The following is an 18,362-nucleotide window of genomic DNA, read 5'->3' as shown; positions in this document are numbered from 1 at the left end:
TTCCGGTTCCGGGAATCCGTCGGTCGGTGGGGAAGCTTTTGTGGTGTAGGCGAGCCTCGGGGAGCCGTTTCTGTTGTCGGCGAGGGGAGCTGGTCTCCCGAGGTCCGTTGCTGCAGACATGGCGGCGTCCACCGCGGCTGGGAAGCAGCGAATTCCTAAAGTGGCCAAGGTAAGCGGCAGTGCTGCTCTGTGTGTGTGCCCGCGGCGAGGCACAGCCGGCCGCGGGCTGCAGTAGGGCGGTCTGTGTGGGGCGCTGGTCGCGCCGGCCCCGGGAGGGCGCGGGCAAGGGGGGTAGACTGACCAGCCGGAGTCCATCAGCGGCGGGCCCCGGCCTGAGTCTTCGCGGGTGTCCTTTTTCCAGCCCCTTGAACTTGACCTCTTCCGTTCACGCAGCCAGTAATGCGTGTCAGGTGTTTGCCCTGAGTGCTCGTGTCGTGGGTGCTGTCTGTGCGTCCCAGGACGCATTGACTCCTGCTGCTGGGGGCCGGCGCTGTGGTGTAGAGGGTGAAGCCGCCGGCATCCCGTGTGGCCGCCGGTTCGAGTCGCGGCTGCTCCAGTTCCGATCCAAATCCCTGCCGATGCGTCTGGGAGAGCAGTGGAGGATGGCTCAAGTGCTCGGGCCCCTGCAGCAGTGCAGGAGACCCGGAGGGAGCTGCTGGCTTCAGCCTGGCCCAGCCCCGGCCGCTGTGGACATTTGGGGAGTGAACCAGCAGATGGCAGCTCTCTTTCTCTCTCTGCCTTTCAAATAAGTAAATTTAAAAAAAAAAAAAAAGTTTCTTAAAATTCCATTCCATACATTGTTATTGAGTGCCACTGGCCCAATAGCAATAAAGGAAGCCTGTTTGTAACTTAAAATTTTCTCTTAATCGCGTTAGAAGGTAACAGTAAACAGGTGATGTTAACTTTTTTTAAAGATTTATTTGAAAGGCAGAGTTATAGAGAGGCAGGGACAGAGAGAGAGGTCTTCCATCCGCTGGTTCACTCCCCAGTTGGCCTCAACTGCCAGAACTGTGCCAATCGAAGCCAGGAGCCAGGAGCTTCTTCTGGGTCTCCCATGTGAGTGAAGGGGCCCAAGGATTTGGGCCATCTTCCACTGCTTTCCCAGGCCATAGCACAGAGCTGGATTGTAAGAGCAGCAGCCGGGTCTTAAACCAGTGCCCGTGATGCCAACACTGCAGGCAGCGGCTATACCCACTATGCCACAGCACCTGCCCCCTTAGATAAATTTTTTTAAAAATTGTTAAAAAAAAAAAAAAGTTGTGATGTTATATGAATACATCTTAAAATCTCTGGTGAGAATTTTACCTAGCAAGCCTCAAAGTTTACCATTTTACTCATTTAAAAAGGAAAAGTCACTATTGCTTTTTCCATGTTTTTTCTCGTGAGACTTTGACCTACTGACTTGTAATGGGTACTGCGTGTGAAATGGAAAACATTTTCTTCAGTGTTGAGAAATGGACACTTGTCATCCAGAGGGGGCATCTTAGAGTCTGCGTTCTGAAAACCGTGTGTTTGTTTCTTAAACCCTATCTGAAGAGTGTCTACCCAAATAGAAATGTCTAAATTTTCTTTTTTCTTTTTTATGAAAAAGGTCAAAAACAAAGCTCCCGCTGAAGTACAAATAACTGCTGAACAACTCTTGAGAGAAGCGAAAGAAAGAGAACTTGAGCTGCTTCCACCTCCACCTCAGCAGAAGATCACAGATGAAGAAGAATTAAACGATTACAAGCTAAGGAAAAGGAAGGTAAGTCTGATTTCTCTCTGTCTCTTTAGTTGTTTAGAATTAAAGGGCAGAGTTTGAAAAGTTCCTGATCGGTGAGAGTCTGTATGGTTAAGACGAGGTTAATGTTCCTAGCTCTCTGGTGAACTAACTGCTTTTGCTGAACTATATAAAAATAAACTGAGTTGTTAACCTAAAATACAAAGCAGTTAAGCCTGCCAGAGACGTAATTTCTGGTGCTGAATCAAAGATGGCGGAAAGGTTAGCAGGTGGAAGACGCACAGGTGGGAGAGGCGTGTCCTTTGCATGGCTGGCTGCCGTACTTCTGTGGGTAAGACCTAGCACAGAGTCGTGAGACGATGTTGGGTCTGATCTGACCTCCTCACTCGGGAATGTGAGATTATTTTAGACCTCTCATCATGTCCCATCTAGTGAGCTATGGGTGAAATCAGAGTTACCAAGAGGACGTAAAGTTACTTTGCAAAAGCATTGCCTTATTGGAAGCAAATATAAAGTGTGTCTTGAGCAACGGGAGGAAACACCAGCAAGTCTGCCTGCAGTTCTTCTTAGCCAAAGTTTTGTTTGGATGTAAGAGTTTGAAAAAACATCAGTAGTTGTAACTTCTGGTGTCTGATTCGTCAAGGATTCCAGTATGTCATTTCTCTTTTAAAAGAGAACAAAATAATAGTGTTTTTAGTACAAGGCTTATAGTAGACAAAAGGTGATGCCATTTTCCCATTTAATTCAACCCTTTTTGCTGCCTTCCAGACTTTTGAAGATAACATAAGGAAAAACAGGACTGTAATTAGCAACTGGATAAAATACGCACAATGGGAGGAGAGTCTGAAGGAGATTCAAAGGTAAAATTGCTTAGAATATAACACAAAGAAATTGTAAGTTAACCGTTAAAGTTAAATCAGAAGTAAAAAAGTGTACTTCTGCACAGTGGGTGAAGCCACCTCCTGTAGCACCAGCATCCCGTATGGGTGCTGGTTTGAGTCCCAGCTGCTCCACTTCTGATCCAGCTCCCTGCTAATGCTCCTGGGAAGGCAGCTGAAGATGGCCCAAGTGCTTGGGCCACCTGCCAGCCACAGGGGAGACAAGGATGAAGCTCCTGACTTCTGGCTTTGGCCTGACCCAGCCCTGGCTTTTGTGGCCATTTGGGGAGTAAAACAGCAGATAGAAGGTTGGTCTCTCTTTCCCTCTCTGATTCAAACTCTGCCTTTCAAATAAATAAATACATCTTTTAAAAAACAATCCAAAAAATAGTGTGCCTCTGGTAGTAATGTCCAACTTTCGTTTCCTGGAGCCCTGCGGTTCCTTCAAAGGGGCTTGAGGGGCACTGTGTTAGTATGGTCTGGGGTGAATGGCAGGCGGAGGTTGTAAGGTGTAGCATTCACTCTGTGTCTAATTCTATTTATTGAAAATTTGAAATAAAAATGTTCCACCCAGTACCAGTGGTGAACAAGCTGAAAATCACGACCTGGCCCTTGTCCAGCCTTTCCATACCCTCACAGCCCCTGCTTGTGCTGGGCCTAAGTTCTCAGCACACTCTGAGCACATCATTTCTCCTTGCCACGTTACTTTCCAGTTCTGTGTGCCTGGGAGGAGCACACCTTCCCACCAGCCTTGTCCTGGTAAACTCGGCTGTCCTCATGTTCTCCGTTCTGGAGTTACCTCCACTTAGCTCATTCAGCAGACATTGCCATTTCTGTGTCTGCTTCCTCTGCAGGACTCGACTGTGACCTGCATTGTAATCACACACGTGTTTATCTTTCCATAGATTTTGTAAGCTATTTGAGAACACCATCTTTTCGTTTTTTTATGCCCCAAACCTGACTTACAGTAAACACCCAATAAAACATCAGGGCATTGCCGGTAGCTTGATGTAACTGCCATGCATTGTCTGTTCTGCTTCTGAGACCCTCACTTCTTGCCTCCTCAGGGCTCGCTCCATATACGAGCGTGCTTTAGATGTGGACTACCGAAATATTACGCTCTGGCTGAAGTATGCAGAAATGGAAATGAAAAATCGCCAGGTCAACCATGCCCGTAATATCTGGGACCGGGCCATCACGACTCTGCCCAGAGTCAACCAGTTCTGGTAAGTCCTGATCTAGCAGAGCAGCCTCTCAGACTGGAAAATGCTGTTGTGTTTGTTTTACTCACACAGTTTATTGTTTAGATTAATGTTGCAGTCTACTTTTACTTTAAACATCCTGTAAGAGCTTTATAATGCCTTATAGTTTATTAACTCATAATCAAAACGTTTAATAGCTAATCACATGTGATCAAAACTAAAGTGCTAATTGCAATCATTTGTGCCTAAAAACTTCACATTTAACTAGCAACTTTTAAGAAAAAAATGTTTTCCTAATAGTTCATCTTGTTCAGATTTATATTTCATTAAGAAAATGTTTGCATTAACCGTTAGGAAAGATAAAACCTTAAGTTTTTTCATTAAATAAAGGGAGAACTAGAAATTGTCAAAGATGGTGTTTGCACTAAGACGCTTGGAGTACAACAGGTGTCTTGGGTCACTGTGTTGAAGGTACAAGTACACGTACATGGAGGAGATGCTGGGGAACATTGCGGGTGCTCGCCAGGTGTTTGAGCGCTGGATGGAGTGGCAGCCCGAGGAGCAAGCCTGGCACTCCTACATCAACTTCGAGCTGAGGTACAAAGAGGTGGAGCGGGCCCGCACCATTTATGAACGATATATCCTTTGGATGAGCTCTGAGTGGTGCACTGCCCTGGGGGCAGCTCTTGTCATGGCCGGGACACAGAGTCGTTAATGGGAAGTTCCAGATCCTCAGACTAGAACCAGCGCCCATATGGGGTGCCAGCGCCGCAGGTGGAGGATTAACCTAGTGCACCACGGCGCTGGGCCCTAAACCCATCTTTAAAAACACAAGTCTCACGGCCGGCGCCGCAGCTCACTAGGCTAATCCTCTGCCTGCGGTGCCAGCACCCCAGGTTCTCGTCATGGTCGGGGCGCCGGATTCTGTCCCGATTGCTCCTCTTCCAGGCCAGCTCTCTGCTATGGCCCAGGAGTGCAGTGGAGGATGGTCCAAGTGCTTGGGCCCTGCACCCGCATGGGAGACCAGGAGGAAGCTCCTGGCTCCTGGCTTTGGATCAGCGCAGTGCGCCGGCCGTAGCGGCCATTTGGGGGGTTACCAACAGAAGGAAGACCTTTTTCTCTGTCTCTCTCTCTCACTGTCTAGCTCTGCCTGTCAAAAAAAAAAAAAAAAAAAGTAAAAACATAAGTCACAGACAAAACAAAAATATAATGAATTCCTTAAACTCCTATTATGTTAAATTTGGAGGCAGCTTTAGACTTTTCCTGGTGGTCACCACTCACTGAGTTCTTCTAATAGGTAATAACAACTCCAGACAAGCAGCCTGTGTGTATTCCTAACACTTCACTTACATTTAAGGCTAGAATAAGCCCCAAGTAAAACAGTGAAGATGTATATAGAACTGGTAGTTCTTACATGATTTTAAATCAAGATACATGAATTTAATGTACTTTAATGTAGGCAAACTATCCATTTCTTGTCCACTTAACTGTTGTGAAAATAGCATCCCTCTCCTACACACTGATTTCTTGACCCAAATGGAAATACTTAACCTAAGGTCAAGATGGGAGAGAGATGACTAAGATGAATGTCCATGGCTGGCGCCACGGCTCACTAGGCTAATCCTCCGCCTGCGGCGCCGGCACACCGGGTTCTAGTCCCAGTTGGGGTGCTGGATTCTGTCCCGGTTGCCCCTCTTCCAGGCCAGACTTCTGTTGTGGCCCGGGAGTGCAGTGGAGGATGGCCGAAGTGCTTGGGCCCTGCACCTGCACGGGAGACCAGAAGAAGCACCTTGCTCCTGGCTTTGGATCGGCGCTATGCGCCAGCCTTAGCACACCAGCCGCGGTGGCCATTGGAGGGTGAACTAACGGCAAAGGAAGACCTTTCTCTCTGTCTCTCTCTCTCACTGTCCACTCTGCCTGTCAAAAAAAAACTGCAGGGGCCAGCACTGTGCCATAGCAGGTAAAGCCGCCACCTGCAGTGCCAGCATCCTATATGGGCGCCAGTTTGATTCCCAGCTGCTCCACTTCCGATCCCGCTCTCTGCTATGGCCTGGGAAAGCAGTAGAAGATGGCCTAAGTCCTTCTGTCCCTGCACCCATGTGGGAGACCTGGAAGAAGCTCCTGGCTTTGGACCGGCACAGCTCTGGCAATTGCGGCCAACTGGGGAGTGAACCAGAGGATGGAAGACCTCTCCCTCCCTCTCTCTCACTCTCACTCTCTGTCACCCTGACTTTCAAATAAATAAATCTTTAAAACAAAACAAAAAACCCTGCAGAGCAGCTTTAGGACCAGTGCCCTTAACACCTTTTGCCATGTGTAAATGTACTACTTTGGAAATCAACGACTTCTTCAAGGAAGTGAGATTAAAAATAGTTATGTTCTGTTAGATAAAGTGGCAATGTAAAACATATTCCTTTGGCTCTAGTTAGCAGTGTTATTTTTGTGGCTTGTTGTTTCTTCTTTAGTTGTTAGCTCAAATAATTTTTTTAAATTATTTAAAGGGAGAGGGAGAGGGGTGGGGGTGGGAATGTATTTGCTTCCATCCACTGGTTCACTCCACAAATGACTGTAATGGCTGGGGCTGGGCCAAGCTCAAGCCAGGAGCCTGGAACTCCATCTGGGTCTCCCAAGTGGATGTGGGGGCCCAGCTACTTGGGCCATCATCCACTTCTCTCCCTGGCACATTTGCGGAGAGCCAGATTAGAAGTGGAGCAACCAGGGGCTGGCACTGTGGTACAGCGAGATAAAGCCCTCACCTGTAGTGCTGGCATCCCATAAAGGCATCAGTTCAAGTCCGAGCTGCTCCACTTCCAATCCAGCTCCCTGCTATGGCCTGGGAAAGCAGTGGGCCCCTGCATCCACCTGGGAAACCCAGAGGAAACTCCTGGCTTTGAATCAGCTCAGCTCCAGCTGTTGGCAGCCCTTTAGGGAGTGAACCACTGGATGGAAGATCTCTCTGTCTCTACCTCTGTTTGTAACTCTTTCAAATAAATTAAATTTTTTAAAGTGGAGCAACCTGACTTCTAAATGGTGCTTGTATAGGATGCCAACATCTCATGTGGCAGCTGAACTTGCTGCACCACAGCACTGGCCCCAGAGTTCAAAATTTTTTTTTTTTAAAGATTTATTTATTTGAAAGAGTTACAGAAAGAGAGGTAGAGCCGGAGAGGGAGAGAGAGAGAAGTTTTCCATTCTACTGGTTCACTCACCAAATTACCAAAATGGCCAGAGCTGAGCTGATTTGAAGCCAGGAGCCAAGAGCTTCCTCCAGGTCTCCCATGCAGGTGCAGGGCCCCAAGTACTTGGGCCATCTTCCAGTGCTTTCCCAAGGCATAGCAGAGAGCTGGATCAGAAGAGGAGCAGCCGGGACTCAAACTGCTGCCCATACGGGATGCCGGCCCTGCAGGCTGGGGCTTTAACCTGCTGCACCACAGCACTGGCCCCATAGTTCAAATATTAATATTAATGTTACTGAGTATATATAATGTTGCCATTTAATGGCTACATTCTTTTGTCCAAAAATTATACTAAGGGTTTAACACATTTTCTAATTTAAAGCTGGTAATAATCCAGTAGGATTGGCATTTTTCCCTATTTACAGATGAAAAAAATGAAACTTATCAAGTTAAATGTGTTGTCCAAAATGACATGGCTGGAGTCCTGGGTTTAGATTTCTGTTTGTCACTAAGCTCTTGTTTGTACCTACCGCTGATTATTGAATGAGTACTAGAAGAGATTCTACCGCAACTTAATATGTGTTTCATCACCCATACGGTTCTAGTTTGAATTATTGTTTGGGTGTTTATTAATTTATTTTTATTTATTTGAAAAGCAGAGCTGCAGAGAGGCAGAGAGAGAGAGAGGTCTTCCATCTGGTGGCCCACTCCCCAAGTGGCCACAAGGGCCAGAACTGTGCTGATCAGGAGCCAGGATCTTCTTCCAGGTCTCCCACGCAGGTGCAGGGGCCCAAGGACTTGGGTCATCTTCCTCTGCTTTTCCAGGCCATAGCAGAGAGCTGGATCAGAAGTGGAGCAGCTGGGACTCAAACTGGCGCCCATATAGGATGCTGGCACTGCAGGTGACAGCCTTACCCACCATGCCACAACACCACCCCTGAGTGTTTATTAATTTACTTATTTGTGTGAGAAGCAGAGAGACACGGAGAAAGGCAAAGAGAGCTCCCATCCAGTTCACTCCCCAAATGTCTGTGATAGCTGGGGCTGGGCTAAGCTGAAGCTGGAAGCTGGGAACTCAGTCTGTGGACCCAATTACTCGAGTCATCACTACTGCCCCTAGATTCTGCGTCAGAAGGAGGCTGCAGTCAGGAGCCAGACACAGGCCTTGAACCCAGGCACTCTGACATAAGACGTGGGCATCCAAACCAGCATCCTAACACTAGACCGAACGCCAGCCACTCTGTTGTTTTTGAAGTCATGTTGCCTTGCCTGGTAGTTCCTTAATTCTCTTCCACTCGTCCTCGTGCACCCTGATGTTAAGAACTGGATCAAATATGCCCGCTTTGAAGAGAAACATGCTTATTTTGCACACGCACGGAAAGTGTACGAGAGAGCTGTTGAGTTCTTCGGAGATGAGCATATGGATGAACACCTTTACGTTGCCTTTGCCAAATTTGAAGAAAACCAGAAAGAAGTAAGTTTGCTTAACTTAGTTATGTTGCAAAAAAAACTTAGAGTAAGTATCGCATCTTGTGCACTATGTGTTCATTTCTACTTTTTCTTATCAGAGAAAATGTTCTCAAAATAAACAGTTGCTCACAGAAAACAGCATGCCTGTGTGGCCAAGCTGCATGTGCATAAGTTGAGTGACTGCAGATTGTATTACAGCTGTCTTAATTTTGTTTTGCAATTTAGCCTTTAAATCTGAGTGTAAACTGAGAGTTACTCGTTTGGTGTCCTGTGATTAGAAGGTAATAAACCTGGGAGACAAAGCTGGAAGCCCTTAGAGAACAGAATTTAGAATGAAAACGGATTGCCTCATGAATAAGTCCAATCTTTTCTTCCATAGTGTGTGTATGTGGGAAATAATTCTTCCAAGTAGCTCAAGTAATACAGATTTGAAAGAGGAAGACACTTGCATGGGTCATGCAAGGGGGTTTAGAACCTGAGGCCAGAGGGAAGCAGTGAAGGGATTTATGTGGGAGAGTGATTGGATATGATTTATACATTTTTTAGATCATTGTTTATTTCCTGGAAATATGGGCTTAGACAGGTCTCCCATCTACTGGTTCACTCCCCAAACACTCACAAAGCTGCAGCTCAGCTGGGCCAGGACAAAGCCAAGAGCTGGGAACTGAGTGCAGGTCTCCTGCAAGGGTGGTGGGGACCCAAGTACTGGAGCCGTCATCTGCTGTCTCCAAGGGTGTGCACTAGCAGGAGGCTGGACATGGGAGTGAAGCTGGTACTCGAACCTTGGCACACTGATACAGGATATGGGTGTCCCAGGCAGCGTCTTAACTGCTAGGCCCAGAGCCTCTGACTGATTCATGATGAATAAATTCGGGGGCAGGGGGTGACAAATATGTCTGTAGGGGAGACCAGTAGGGAGACTTTGGGAATGGTTCAGTTAAGCGTGGAGACAGGTGGGCAGATGGGGAGAAGAGCTGTGTTGAAGAGGTAGTAATGGCTGGGTGTGTTGAAGGATTGAAATGTGGAAATGTGGGAGGGGAGGAGTGAAGGAGGACCCCTGGGGTTTTAATGTGAGCACGTGAGACTGTGGGTGCTGTCTACTAAGATTGGAAAGTGTGGGAAAGAGCCTGGTTTGATGGGTGAGTGGAGAGAAGAGCAGCTCAGATTGGGGCCTGTTTAGCTGAGAGGTGCAGCAGCCATCCGACTGGCCACATCAGTGGACTACATTCAATGTGGAACTCCAAGCCAAGTCTCAGTCCCTGGACAAACACCTTCAACAATGAGAGAGGAAAGCCTTTATTTATATCTGACTTTTAGGTATTTTATGCCACAGTTACTCTTTCCAGTTTGTGACGAGAATGAGAACATTATGTTACAGAAGCTAATCCTGCCTGCTTTTAGTTTGAAAGGGTACGAGTGATCTACAAGTATGCCCTGGATAGAATTTCAAAACAAGAGGCCCAAGAGCTCTTTAAGAACTACACCATCTTTGAGAAGAAGTTTGGTGACAGGCGCGGTATTGAAGACATCATCGTGAGCAAACGGAGATTCCAGTATGAGGAAGAAGTGAAGGTGAGTGCCGATGGGTGGTTAGCTGTGAGTGGCTGAGCCCTGCTGGGCCAGACCGGCTACAGTGACGTGAGGAGTAGCGAGGTAGGGCCACTGGTGGTTACTGTCCTGATGATACATTGGCAGCTCTTTCAGGACAGGTGCAAGTGGAAGAGGCAAGCAAGTCAAGCTTGGATTTACTCTGTGGCTCAGGTGTTGGAGTCATTTTGTTGACTGCTGACCATGTGCCTTAGAACTTGAGCAAAAGTACTGTGGAATCTTTGAGCTCCTTTTTGAAAGAAGATGGAAGGGTCAGGTTGCTCTTTGGCATGTCATCCTTTGGCTTAGCAGCCTGAATGAAAGAGGTGCCATAGACATAGTTCTCCTCTCTCCGTTTTACTGGGAATGGACTGCTTTGATTTCAATTCAAAGATAATAGCAACTTCCTTTTTCATTCTATACATTGAAAAATAGTTTGCTTAGTCAAATTAATTAAACTACCTGAGCAAAAGATTGCAAGATTGAGGACTAAGTCTGGTGTTATATAGGGTAGTAGGTCAGCAAGATAGGTTCAAGGGAAATTACTAAAAATTGAAAAGGCAGGTCTCAGAATTGTGAGCATGAGAGAATTCCATTGTAATTTTGTTAAAAACATGCAGTCACATATATAAAGAAAGAGACAGAGTTCTTCCATCTGCTGGGTCACTCCCCAAATGGCTGCAACTGCCAGAGCCGAGCTGATCCAAAGCCAGGAGCCAGGAGCTTCTTCCAAGTCTCGCAAGCAGGCACAGGGGCCCCCAAGCACTTGGGCTATCCTCCACTGCTTTCCCAGGCACATCAGCATGATGCTGGATCAGAAGAGGAGCAGCTGGGACATAAACCGACACCCATGTGGGATGCCGGTGCCTCAGGCAGAGGCTTAACCTACTACACCTCAGCATTGTCCCCAAGAAATACATTTTGAGATAGAAGTCTAATTTTTGGGGGACTGTTGACTAAATGAAAAACACCTTGTTGTGGGACACCAGGCCAATACCCTGTCCTCTGTTCCTTTCTATCCATACAATCACAAGAATGATAGTTTTAGGGCCAGCGCCGTGGCTCAGTAGGCTAATCCTCCGCCTTGCGGCGCCAGCACACCGAGTTCTAGTCCCAGTCGGGGCACCGGATTCTGTCCTGGTTGCCCCTCTTCCAGGCCAGACCTCTGCTGTGGCCAGGGAGTGCAGTAGAAGATGGACCAAGTGCTTGGGCCCTGCACCCCATGGGAGACCAGGAGAAGCACCTGGCTCCTGCCTTCGGATAGGCGTGGTGCGCCGGCCACAGCGGCCATTGGAGGGTGAACCAATGGCAAAGGAAGGCCTTTCTCTCTCTCACTGTCCACTCTGCCTGTCCAAAAAAAAAAAAAAAAAAAGATAGTTTTAGAATGAGATAGCACGGAAAATTCTAACTCGTAGAGGTGGGTTTGGTGCCTCCACATAGGCTAAGCAAGTGTCCTCTTGGTTTTGTTTTTACTCATTAATCTGGTCTGTCTAGGCCAATCCACACAATTACGACGCGTGGTTTGATTACTTGCGCTTGGTGGAGAGCGATGCAGAAGCAGACACGGTGCGGGAAGTCTATGAGCGAGCCATTGCCAATGTGCCTCCCATTCAGGAGAAGAGGCACTGGAAGCGCTACATCTACCTGTGGATCAACTACGCCCTCTATGAGGAGTTGGAGGCCAAGGTAGAAGACACATGGAATCACATGTCAGCTCTTCATGGTTACCTCATGCTGTTCTGCAGCTTGCCTGTCGTGGGTGCTAGCTAACATTTACAATCCTTGAAACAGAAGTTGAGTTTAAATTCTTAGAGGCCTCTGTCCAGCCATTGTGCACCACTGAAAACTGCGATGCCCATGGCGGGCACAGGTGAAGCATTCTTTGTTGTTGTTTTATTTTGTAAACCTCGAGGAACAAGCAATCACCTGGAACTTGAAACAGTGAAGTAGACCTTGGTTCACGTAGCTGCCTGGGTTTTCCCATAAATAGGGATCCCAGCTAGAGTGTATATTTCTGTTTTTAGTGAAAATCGTGGCATTTTTAGAAACTGACCTGTGTAAATTGACAGGTGAAGATTAATTTTTTTGTTGTTGATCTGAGACCATAAAACATCTTTGTTGTGCTATCAGGTGGACAGCATTCCACAGAGATGCGCTTAGCACGTGCTGGTTACATGGTTTGTGATCCTTAAACCAAGGTTAGTTCATACTCTTGGTCACAGGTGGCGTCAGGACTTGCAGCAGCTTTGATAGCATTTTCAGTGTTGGGTGACCTTTTGTACTATGATTAGTGAAATTAGTGTTAGCAACAGACTTCAATACATTTTAAAATTTCTCATCCTAATACAGGATCCTGAGAGGACAAGACAGGTGTATCAAGCCTCTTTGGAATTAATTCCTCACAAGAAGGTATGCTTGCTCTAAAGTGTCCTGTTTCTACAAGGCCAACTTGAAGTAATTCGGTTGCATAATGTAAGTGAGAAGGAGACAGGCTCCTTGTCTCTGACAGTCTGTACAGAGTGACAGCACAGGTAATGTAGAAAATCAGAGGGCACTAGGGATTTGAATAGATGAGTGTAAGGGGGAAGATACTTAACCTGCAGAGCACACAGCACGTGTGGGAGACACAGTGTCTGGATAACCAAGAGCATTTACGTGGACACGTGCCCTTCCTGTCAATGGCTGAGAAGTCATCCCTGCTCTGCTTCCTAGCACAGAAAACTGTAAAACTGTTTCCTTTGGTAGAAATTCCTTTGGTAGAGAGAATACTCTGCCTTCTTAAAAGCGTGCCCACAGAACAAATTCTATTCCAAGTAGAGGCTACAAGGTTATGAAGTGCAGTAAGGCATCTAGATCCAGGGTAGATTGTTTTAACTTGAATAAAAGATGGTCACCTTTGCTTGTAAACAAGCAAAATACCTCCCTCCTTGTGCTAAGTTTATGGGGAAATATTGCCAGTGGCCTTTGGTTAATTTTAATTTAATTGAAATGAATCTCTTATTTAAAGTAGATATTTTTTGTGCTTTTGTTTTTTAGTTCACATTTGCCAAAATGTGGTTATATTACGCACAGTTTGAAATAAGACAGAAAAATTTACCATTTGCCAGAAGAGCTTTGGTAAGTAAGGAAAGATCAAGATGCCTCACTAAGTTTTATGAGAAGGAAATTTATATCAGTGCTTACAAGTTGTGCAGTTCCTAAAACAGCAGTCAACACTGGAAATTAAAACAGTTACCAGTGACTAGGTCCTCCCTCAGACCAGAATTCAGTAGTCTGGTCCTGTGCAAAATTTTGGTTTTATTAAATGAGACTTCTATTCATTAACATTTCTTAATGGGGTCAAATACTTTGTTTGAAAGCAATTGTCCTGTTCTCACTCTGCCCCTGGGCACAAGGCAGGTTTCCTTTGATGGCTTGCTTGTTTCTAGGAGATCTTGGACATCTGACATCCGTATTTCTTAAGGGATCCTGAGAAACTGTGAAATCCGTAGAGCTCTGGAATGCTGCCTTTTGCTGAACAAGAATGCGTCGGCACAGGCCTTCTTGTAGCCAGAGGAACCAGAGGGGTTTCATTTGGCCAAGATGCTCATCACCTTCTGTGATGAGCCAGTGTGATAACAGGGGACGCACAGTTGGCCCTGTTGACCCTATAGGGCTCTTCCCCAGCAGGGAGCTGCCTGTAGAACAGGTTGGCGGTGACTGTTCACAAGGGAGGCTTGCCAAGGTATCACCGTGGTCTGGTCGTTCTGTTTTCCAGGGAACATCCATAGGCAAATGTCCAAAGAACAAATTATTCAAAGGTTACATAGAATTGGAGCTGCAGCTTCGAGAATTTGACAGGTGCCGGAAGCTTTATGAAAAGTTTCTGGAATTTGGGCCTGAAAATTGTACCTCGTGGATTAAATTTGCAGAACTAGAGACAATCCTTGGTGATATTGAGAGAGCTCGGGCAATCTATGAATTAGCCATCAGTCAGCCGCGCCTGGATATGCCAGAGGTAAGGATCTCACGAACCATTCTAGATAATTCTCTAGAATTCTCTAGAATTACTTTAGGTGAGCGTCTAACCAAATGTGTGTGTTAGAGTAAGATGACAACCTAACCTAGGCTCTACTCAGAATTTTTCTGTTTGTAGGATAGAAAGGATGGGAAGACTGGGGGCACAGCCCTGTAGTCAGGCACTAGAGCACAGACGACACCCTAGGTGAGCAGTGGGATCCAATGGGGTGGGTGATTTGCTGTCTTCTCCCTTTCTCAAACAGGGAAGACTAAAGGGGATGGGGCAGAGAAGGACAAGCCAGGAGGCAGCCCCATGGTCTAGTACAGAATATGTTCTAGATCGGGATCAGGCCAACAAGAGGTTCCACTTAAATCAGGATGTTCTTCAAATGACTCGAGTCCTGGCCTGCCTTGGATAGGAAAGCTTGAGCCACAAGGTGGCACCAAACCACAGCAAGGACTGATGTGAATGTGACATGAGCCACAGCACTCAGCCAGCCTTGTATAAATGCTACACCAACGTGACCCTGTTTTTAATGGTTTAGGCCTCACTCACTGCATTAGTGTGGGGTTTTATGTATCACCAGTTCCATCTGTGGGCTCCGCTTCTCCCCAGACTGCAAACAGCTGCCAGGTGCCCAGGCCATAGCTTTGAGAAGCTACACCTAGCAAGTGGGCAGCTGTTCAGTGCTGCGTTTTCAGTTGAACTCAGATAACGAGGGATTTACAGGGATGGCCAAACTGCACCTTTGTTTCCCTAGAAGCCCGGCTGCATGTGGCAGGATCATGAGCGTGCCTGGGGGACGCCTGGCGAGTTTCTCAGCTCTCCTGATGAGTTGAGCATTTGAAAAACTCCCAAGGAGATTCTCAAGCTGAATCCAGGATCTTTTTGCCTATAATATAGAATTTTACCCAATGTTTAGCCAACTTAGAAATACCAGCTCTACTTATTTTTATGTATACATGGTCTGTTAGTTGTCTAGTAAAAGTTCTGTGATCCTGGATGTAGGCTAGATGATAATTAAGCTGTGTTTTGAATAGAGACATAATTCTTTCCAAAAGGCAAGGCTGACCTGTCGTCTTTCTTAGGTGCTCTGGAAGTCTTATATTGACTTTGAAATCGAGCAGGAGGAAACCGAAAGAACACGAAATCTGTACCGACAGTTGCTTCAGCGGACACAGCACGTTAAGGTATCTTGTGTTTGTAGATGATCTTTGATTTTGCTGGAGCCAGTAGTCCTAGCAAAAAGTACTATAGTTCTGTATTTTAAGTGGGGTGTTTCTTGTGTTTTATTTATCTTATTTTGAAGATTTTATTTATTTGAGAGGTAGAATTACAGGGAGAGGGAGACAGAAAGGTCTTCCATCTGCTGGCTCGCTCCCCAAATGGCTGCAATAGCGGGAACTGGGCCAGTCCAAAGCCAGGAGCTTCTTTCAGATCTCCCATGCGGGTGTGGGGACCCAAGCCCAAGTGCTTGGGCCACCTCCTACTGCTTTCCCAGGACATAGCAGAGAGCTGGATGGGAAGAGGAGCAGCCGGGAATAGAACCGGCACCTCATGGGATGCCAGCACCGCAGGCGGAGATTAACCTCCTATGCCACAGTGCAGGCCCGTTTCTTGTGTTTTAAACAATGTCCTTGCTTTTCAAGAGAATTCATCTCAGAAGACTTTGTAATGTTGTTTACACAGTTTATACTGCATGTGACTCACTTGGATATCACAGAATTGAAAAAAAAGTCAAACTTCAGGATTTTAGGATCATGTCAGAAACCTAATTAGACTAATTAGACATTAGATGCAGACTGCTTTAGTTGTTGTTGCGCGCTGATCCAAAGCCAGGAGCCAGGTGCTTCTCCTGGTCTCCTATGGGGTGCAGTGTCCAAGCACTTAGGCCATCCTCCACTGCACTCCCTGGCCACAGCAGAGAGCTGGCCTGGAAGAGGGGCAACCGGGACAGAATCCGGCGCCCCGACCGGGACTAGAACCCGGGGTGCCGGCACCGCAAGGCGGAGGATTAGCCTAGTGAGCCGGGGCGCCGGCTGCTTTAGTATTTATATTGAAGTGCGTTTTCAAATGCGACATTGTGTGGAACACTGGAGAAGAACATGTGTAGATGTCATTAACTAGAAATTTATTTTATTAGTAGTAGTGCATCATTGTGACACGATTCATTTGGTCCCCTAATTCTTTTAAAGGTGTGGATCAGTTTTGCTCAATTTGAGTTGTCTTCAGGGAAAGAAGGAAGTTTGACTAAATGCCGACAGATTTATGAAGAGGCTAACAAAACCATGCGAAACTGTGAAGAAAAGGAAGAGAGGCTTATGCTGCTGGAATCTTGGCGAAACTTTGAAGATGAATTTGGAACTGTAGCAGATAAGGAGAGAGTAGACAAACTCATGCCAGAGAAGGTCAAGAAGAGAAGAAAGGTCCAGGCAGATGATGGGGTAAGAACCGAGCCCTTGGACCCGTGCAAATGCAGTGTCAAACGAGTAGACACACGTCCAACTTTCAAGTTGGCACTTTGAGTGGCATGTGGACAGTCAGTGGGCTGGAGCAGACGGCCTTGAGTGGGAGACAGGGCAGGAGGAGGGAATGGGCCATCTTGGGGTGGAGAATGGGAGAGGGCTGAGTCTAGGAACCACTTGACATATGTTTCCAGAGCATTAGCAGGGGTCTTGTGTTGGGCAGTGAAATGCGCCTTCAGGCAGGAGCTGATCCAGAGATGCCTCTGCAGCTGTAGGGGTTTGGTGGGAACCAGTACCGCTGTTAGTATAAAGTACTGTGACCCGATTACTGACATCTCAGTGAGGTGGGCCCAAGGTGCTCAGGCGGGAGGCAGACCTGCCAAGACGCTGCTTCTGTAAGCTGAGCCAGTGACGGCAGAAGCTGGGAACTGGAGCAGGGTCTGCTAGGTAAGAGTTGGGGAAATGAATCAGTGATCAGTTGCAAGTGAGGGTGTGAAGGCAGGAAGTCAGAATCATTGCAGATTTTATAGCTTTTGCTACTGGGTAAATATTAAGTAAAAATCTTGATCTAAAAATTTTCAGATTTTATATGTAAGTCCACAAGATAGAATTGAAGACACTGATTATCTTTGTAGTTGACTGTGGAGAGCTGTGCTTAGGTGTTGTTTTTGTTTGTTTTGTTTTGTTTTGCAAGGGAGGTGGGGTATAATTTTCTTCCACAGGGTTTTCGATTCAAGATTCATGGTAGGCTAAGAAGTTAGCAGTCCAACAGCTGCTCATCACCAGTCTTTCAGACCCAGCCCTGTTCTTTCTCTAGTAGATTCTGATATTTTATAAAATGAAGATGAGCTGGATTTGAACTCTGGGTTCCCCAGTAAAAGTTCTCCACTTTAACTGGAATACAGAGTATTTCAGCCATGGCTTTCCTTACCTGTTGTTTCCTTTCTGCAGTCCGATGCAGGCTGGGAAGAATACTACGATTACATCTTTCCAGAAGATGCTGCCAACCAGCCCAACCTCAAGCTGCTGGCCATGGCCAAGCTGTGGAAGAAACAGCAACAGGAAAAGGAGGCTGCTGAGCAGGACCCAGATAAGGACACGGATGAGAGGGACCCCTGATCTTTTCTGCATACTGATAAATGTTTTATTATTTTTATAAATTAATAGCTTGGAACTGTTGGTGACTCCCAAAGTTTTTTTTATATATATTTTACCAGTACAGAATTGACTGGAATCCGACAGATACTTTTTGAATGATTTTTAAAATGCTCTTGGATTGGAAAGGTATTTTTTAATGGCTCTTTTTTCTGTACACAACTGAGTCCAAACTTTTCTGATGTTTGTCCATGTCATGCATTAGGAAATGTAATTAACCATCTATTTCAGATGGACCTGCAGACTTGTACTTTTGTGTTGGAAGTTTTTGAGTTATTTCCTGTGCTGTTTTCTTGCGCATGTCTCTGTAAGTTCATCTGAGACCTATAGCTTTCCTGGCCTCTGAGTCACAGGCTTCAGGTCCCAGCGCCACTAGTAATTTAACTTTTATTTTTGGTTTCCTCACTCATAAATGGGCTAATACTTTGACAGCTTATTTTGAAGGTTACCATAGAAAAGGAATATACCTGGCACATAGTAAGTGCTCAATAAAATGTTGTGAGCCACTTTCTTTGTAGAATTGAATGTACTTGAATTAACTTCTGGCTACCACTGCCTTCTTACTAGTGGCCAGAGGTATAGGGCTTTTTTGGAAGCTTGGAAGCTAAGTTCTCCTAGCAGGCTGTAGTATCTTCTGACACATTAAACTCCTTGGGTTTGAGCAAGCATAAAAACCCTTTAAGATAACTACTTGCTAAATAATGAAACT

The 18,362-nt window shown here is 46.2% G+C and overlaps 1 protein-coding gene across 1 annotated transcript; it reads left to right on the top strand.

Annotated features, from left to right (window-relative positions):
* On the top strand, positions 1–18,160 carry CRNKL1 (crooked neck pre-mRNA splicing factor 1). Its single transcript, XM_008256342.4, has 14 exons — positions 1–169; positions 1,592–1,744; positions 2,489–2,580; positions 3,666–3,824; positions 4,272–4,438; positions 8,272–8,450; positions 9,848–10,018; positions 11,528–11,719; positions 12,383–12,442; positions 13,070–13,150; positions 13,791–14,030; positions 15,122–15,223; positions 16,229–16,477; positions 17,450–18,160. Exons 1-14 carry the CDS (start codon positions 119–121, stop codon positions 17,615–17,617), a joined length of 2,064 nt encoding a protein of 687 aa, XP_008254564.1. The 5' UTR covers positions 1–118; the 3' UTR covers positions 17,618–18,160.
* Positions 18,161–18,362: the final 202 nt, after the last annotated feature.

Source organism: Oryctolagus cuniculus, chromosome 11, assembly GCF_964237555.1.
Source record: "Oryctolagus cuniculus chromosome 11, mOryCun1.1, whole genome shotgun sequence".
Taxonomy (NCBI): Eukaryota; Metazoa; Chordata; class Mammalia; order Lagomorpha; family Leporidae; genus Oryctolagus; species Oryctolagus cuniculus.
This window is presented reverse-complemented; position numbering and strand designations above follow the sequence as displayed.

What these genes read in the sequence shown, in the direction of transcription:
- CRNKL1 (XM_008256342.4), top strand. Translation starts at nt 119, where the DNA reads ATGGCGGCGTCCACCGCGGCTGGGAAGCAGCGAATTCCTAAAGTGGCC. An exon ending in AGTCTGAAGGAGATTCAAAG is followed by an intron (nt 2,581 to 3,665) that starts GTAAAATTGCTT and finishes TTGCCTCCTCAG; the next exon opens with GGCTCGCTCCATATACGAGC. An exon ending in CGCGCCTGGATATGCCAGAG is followed by an intron (nt 14,031 to 15,121) that starts GTAAGGATCTCA and finishes CGTCTTTCTTAG; the next exon opens with GTGCTCTGGAAGTCTTATAT.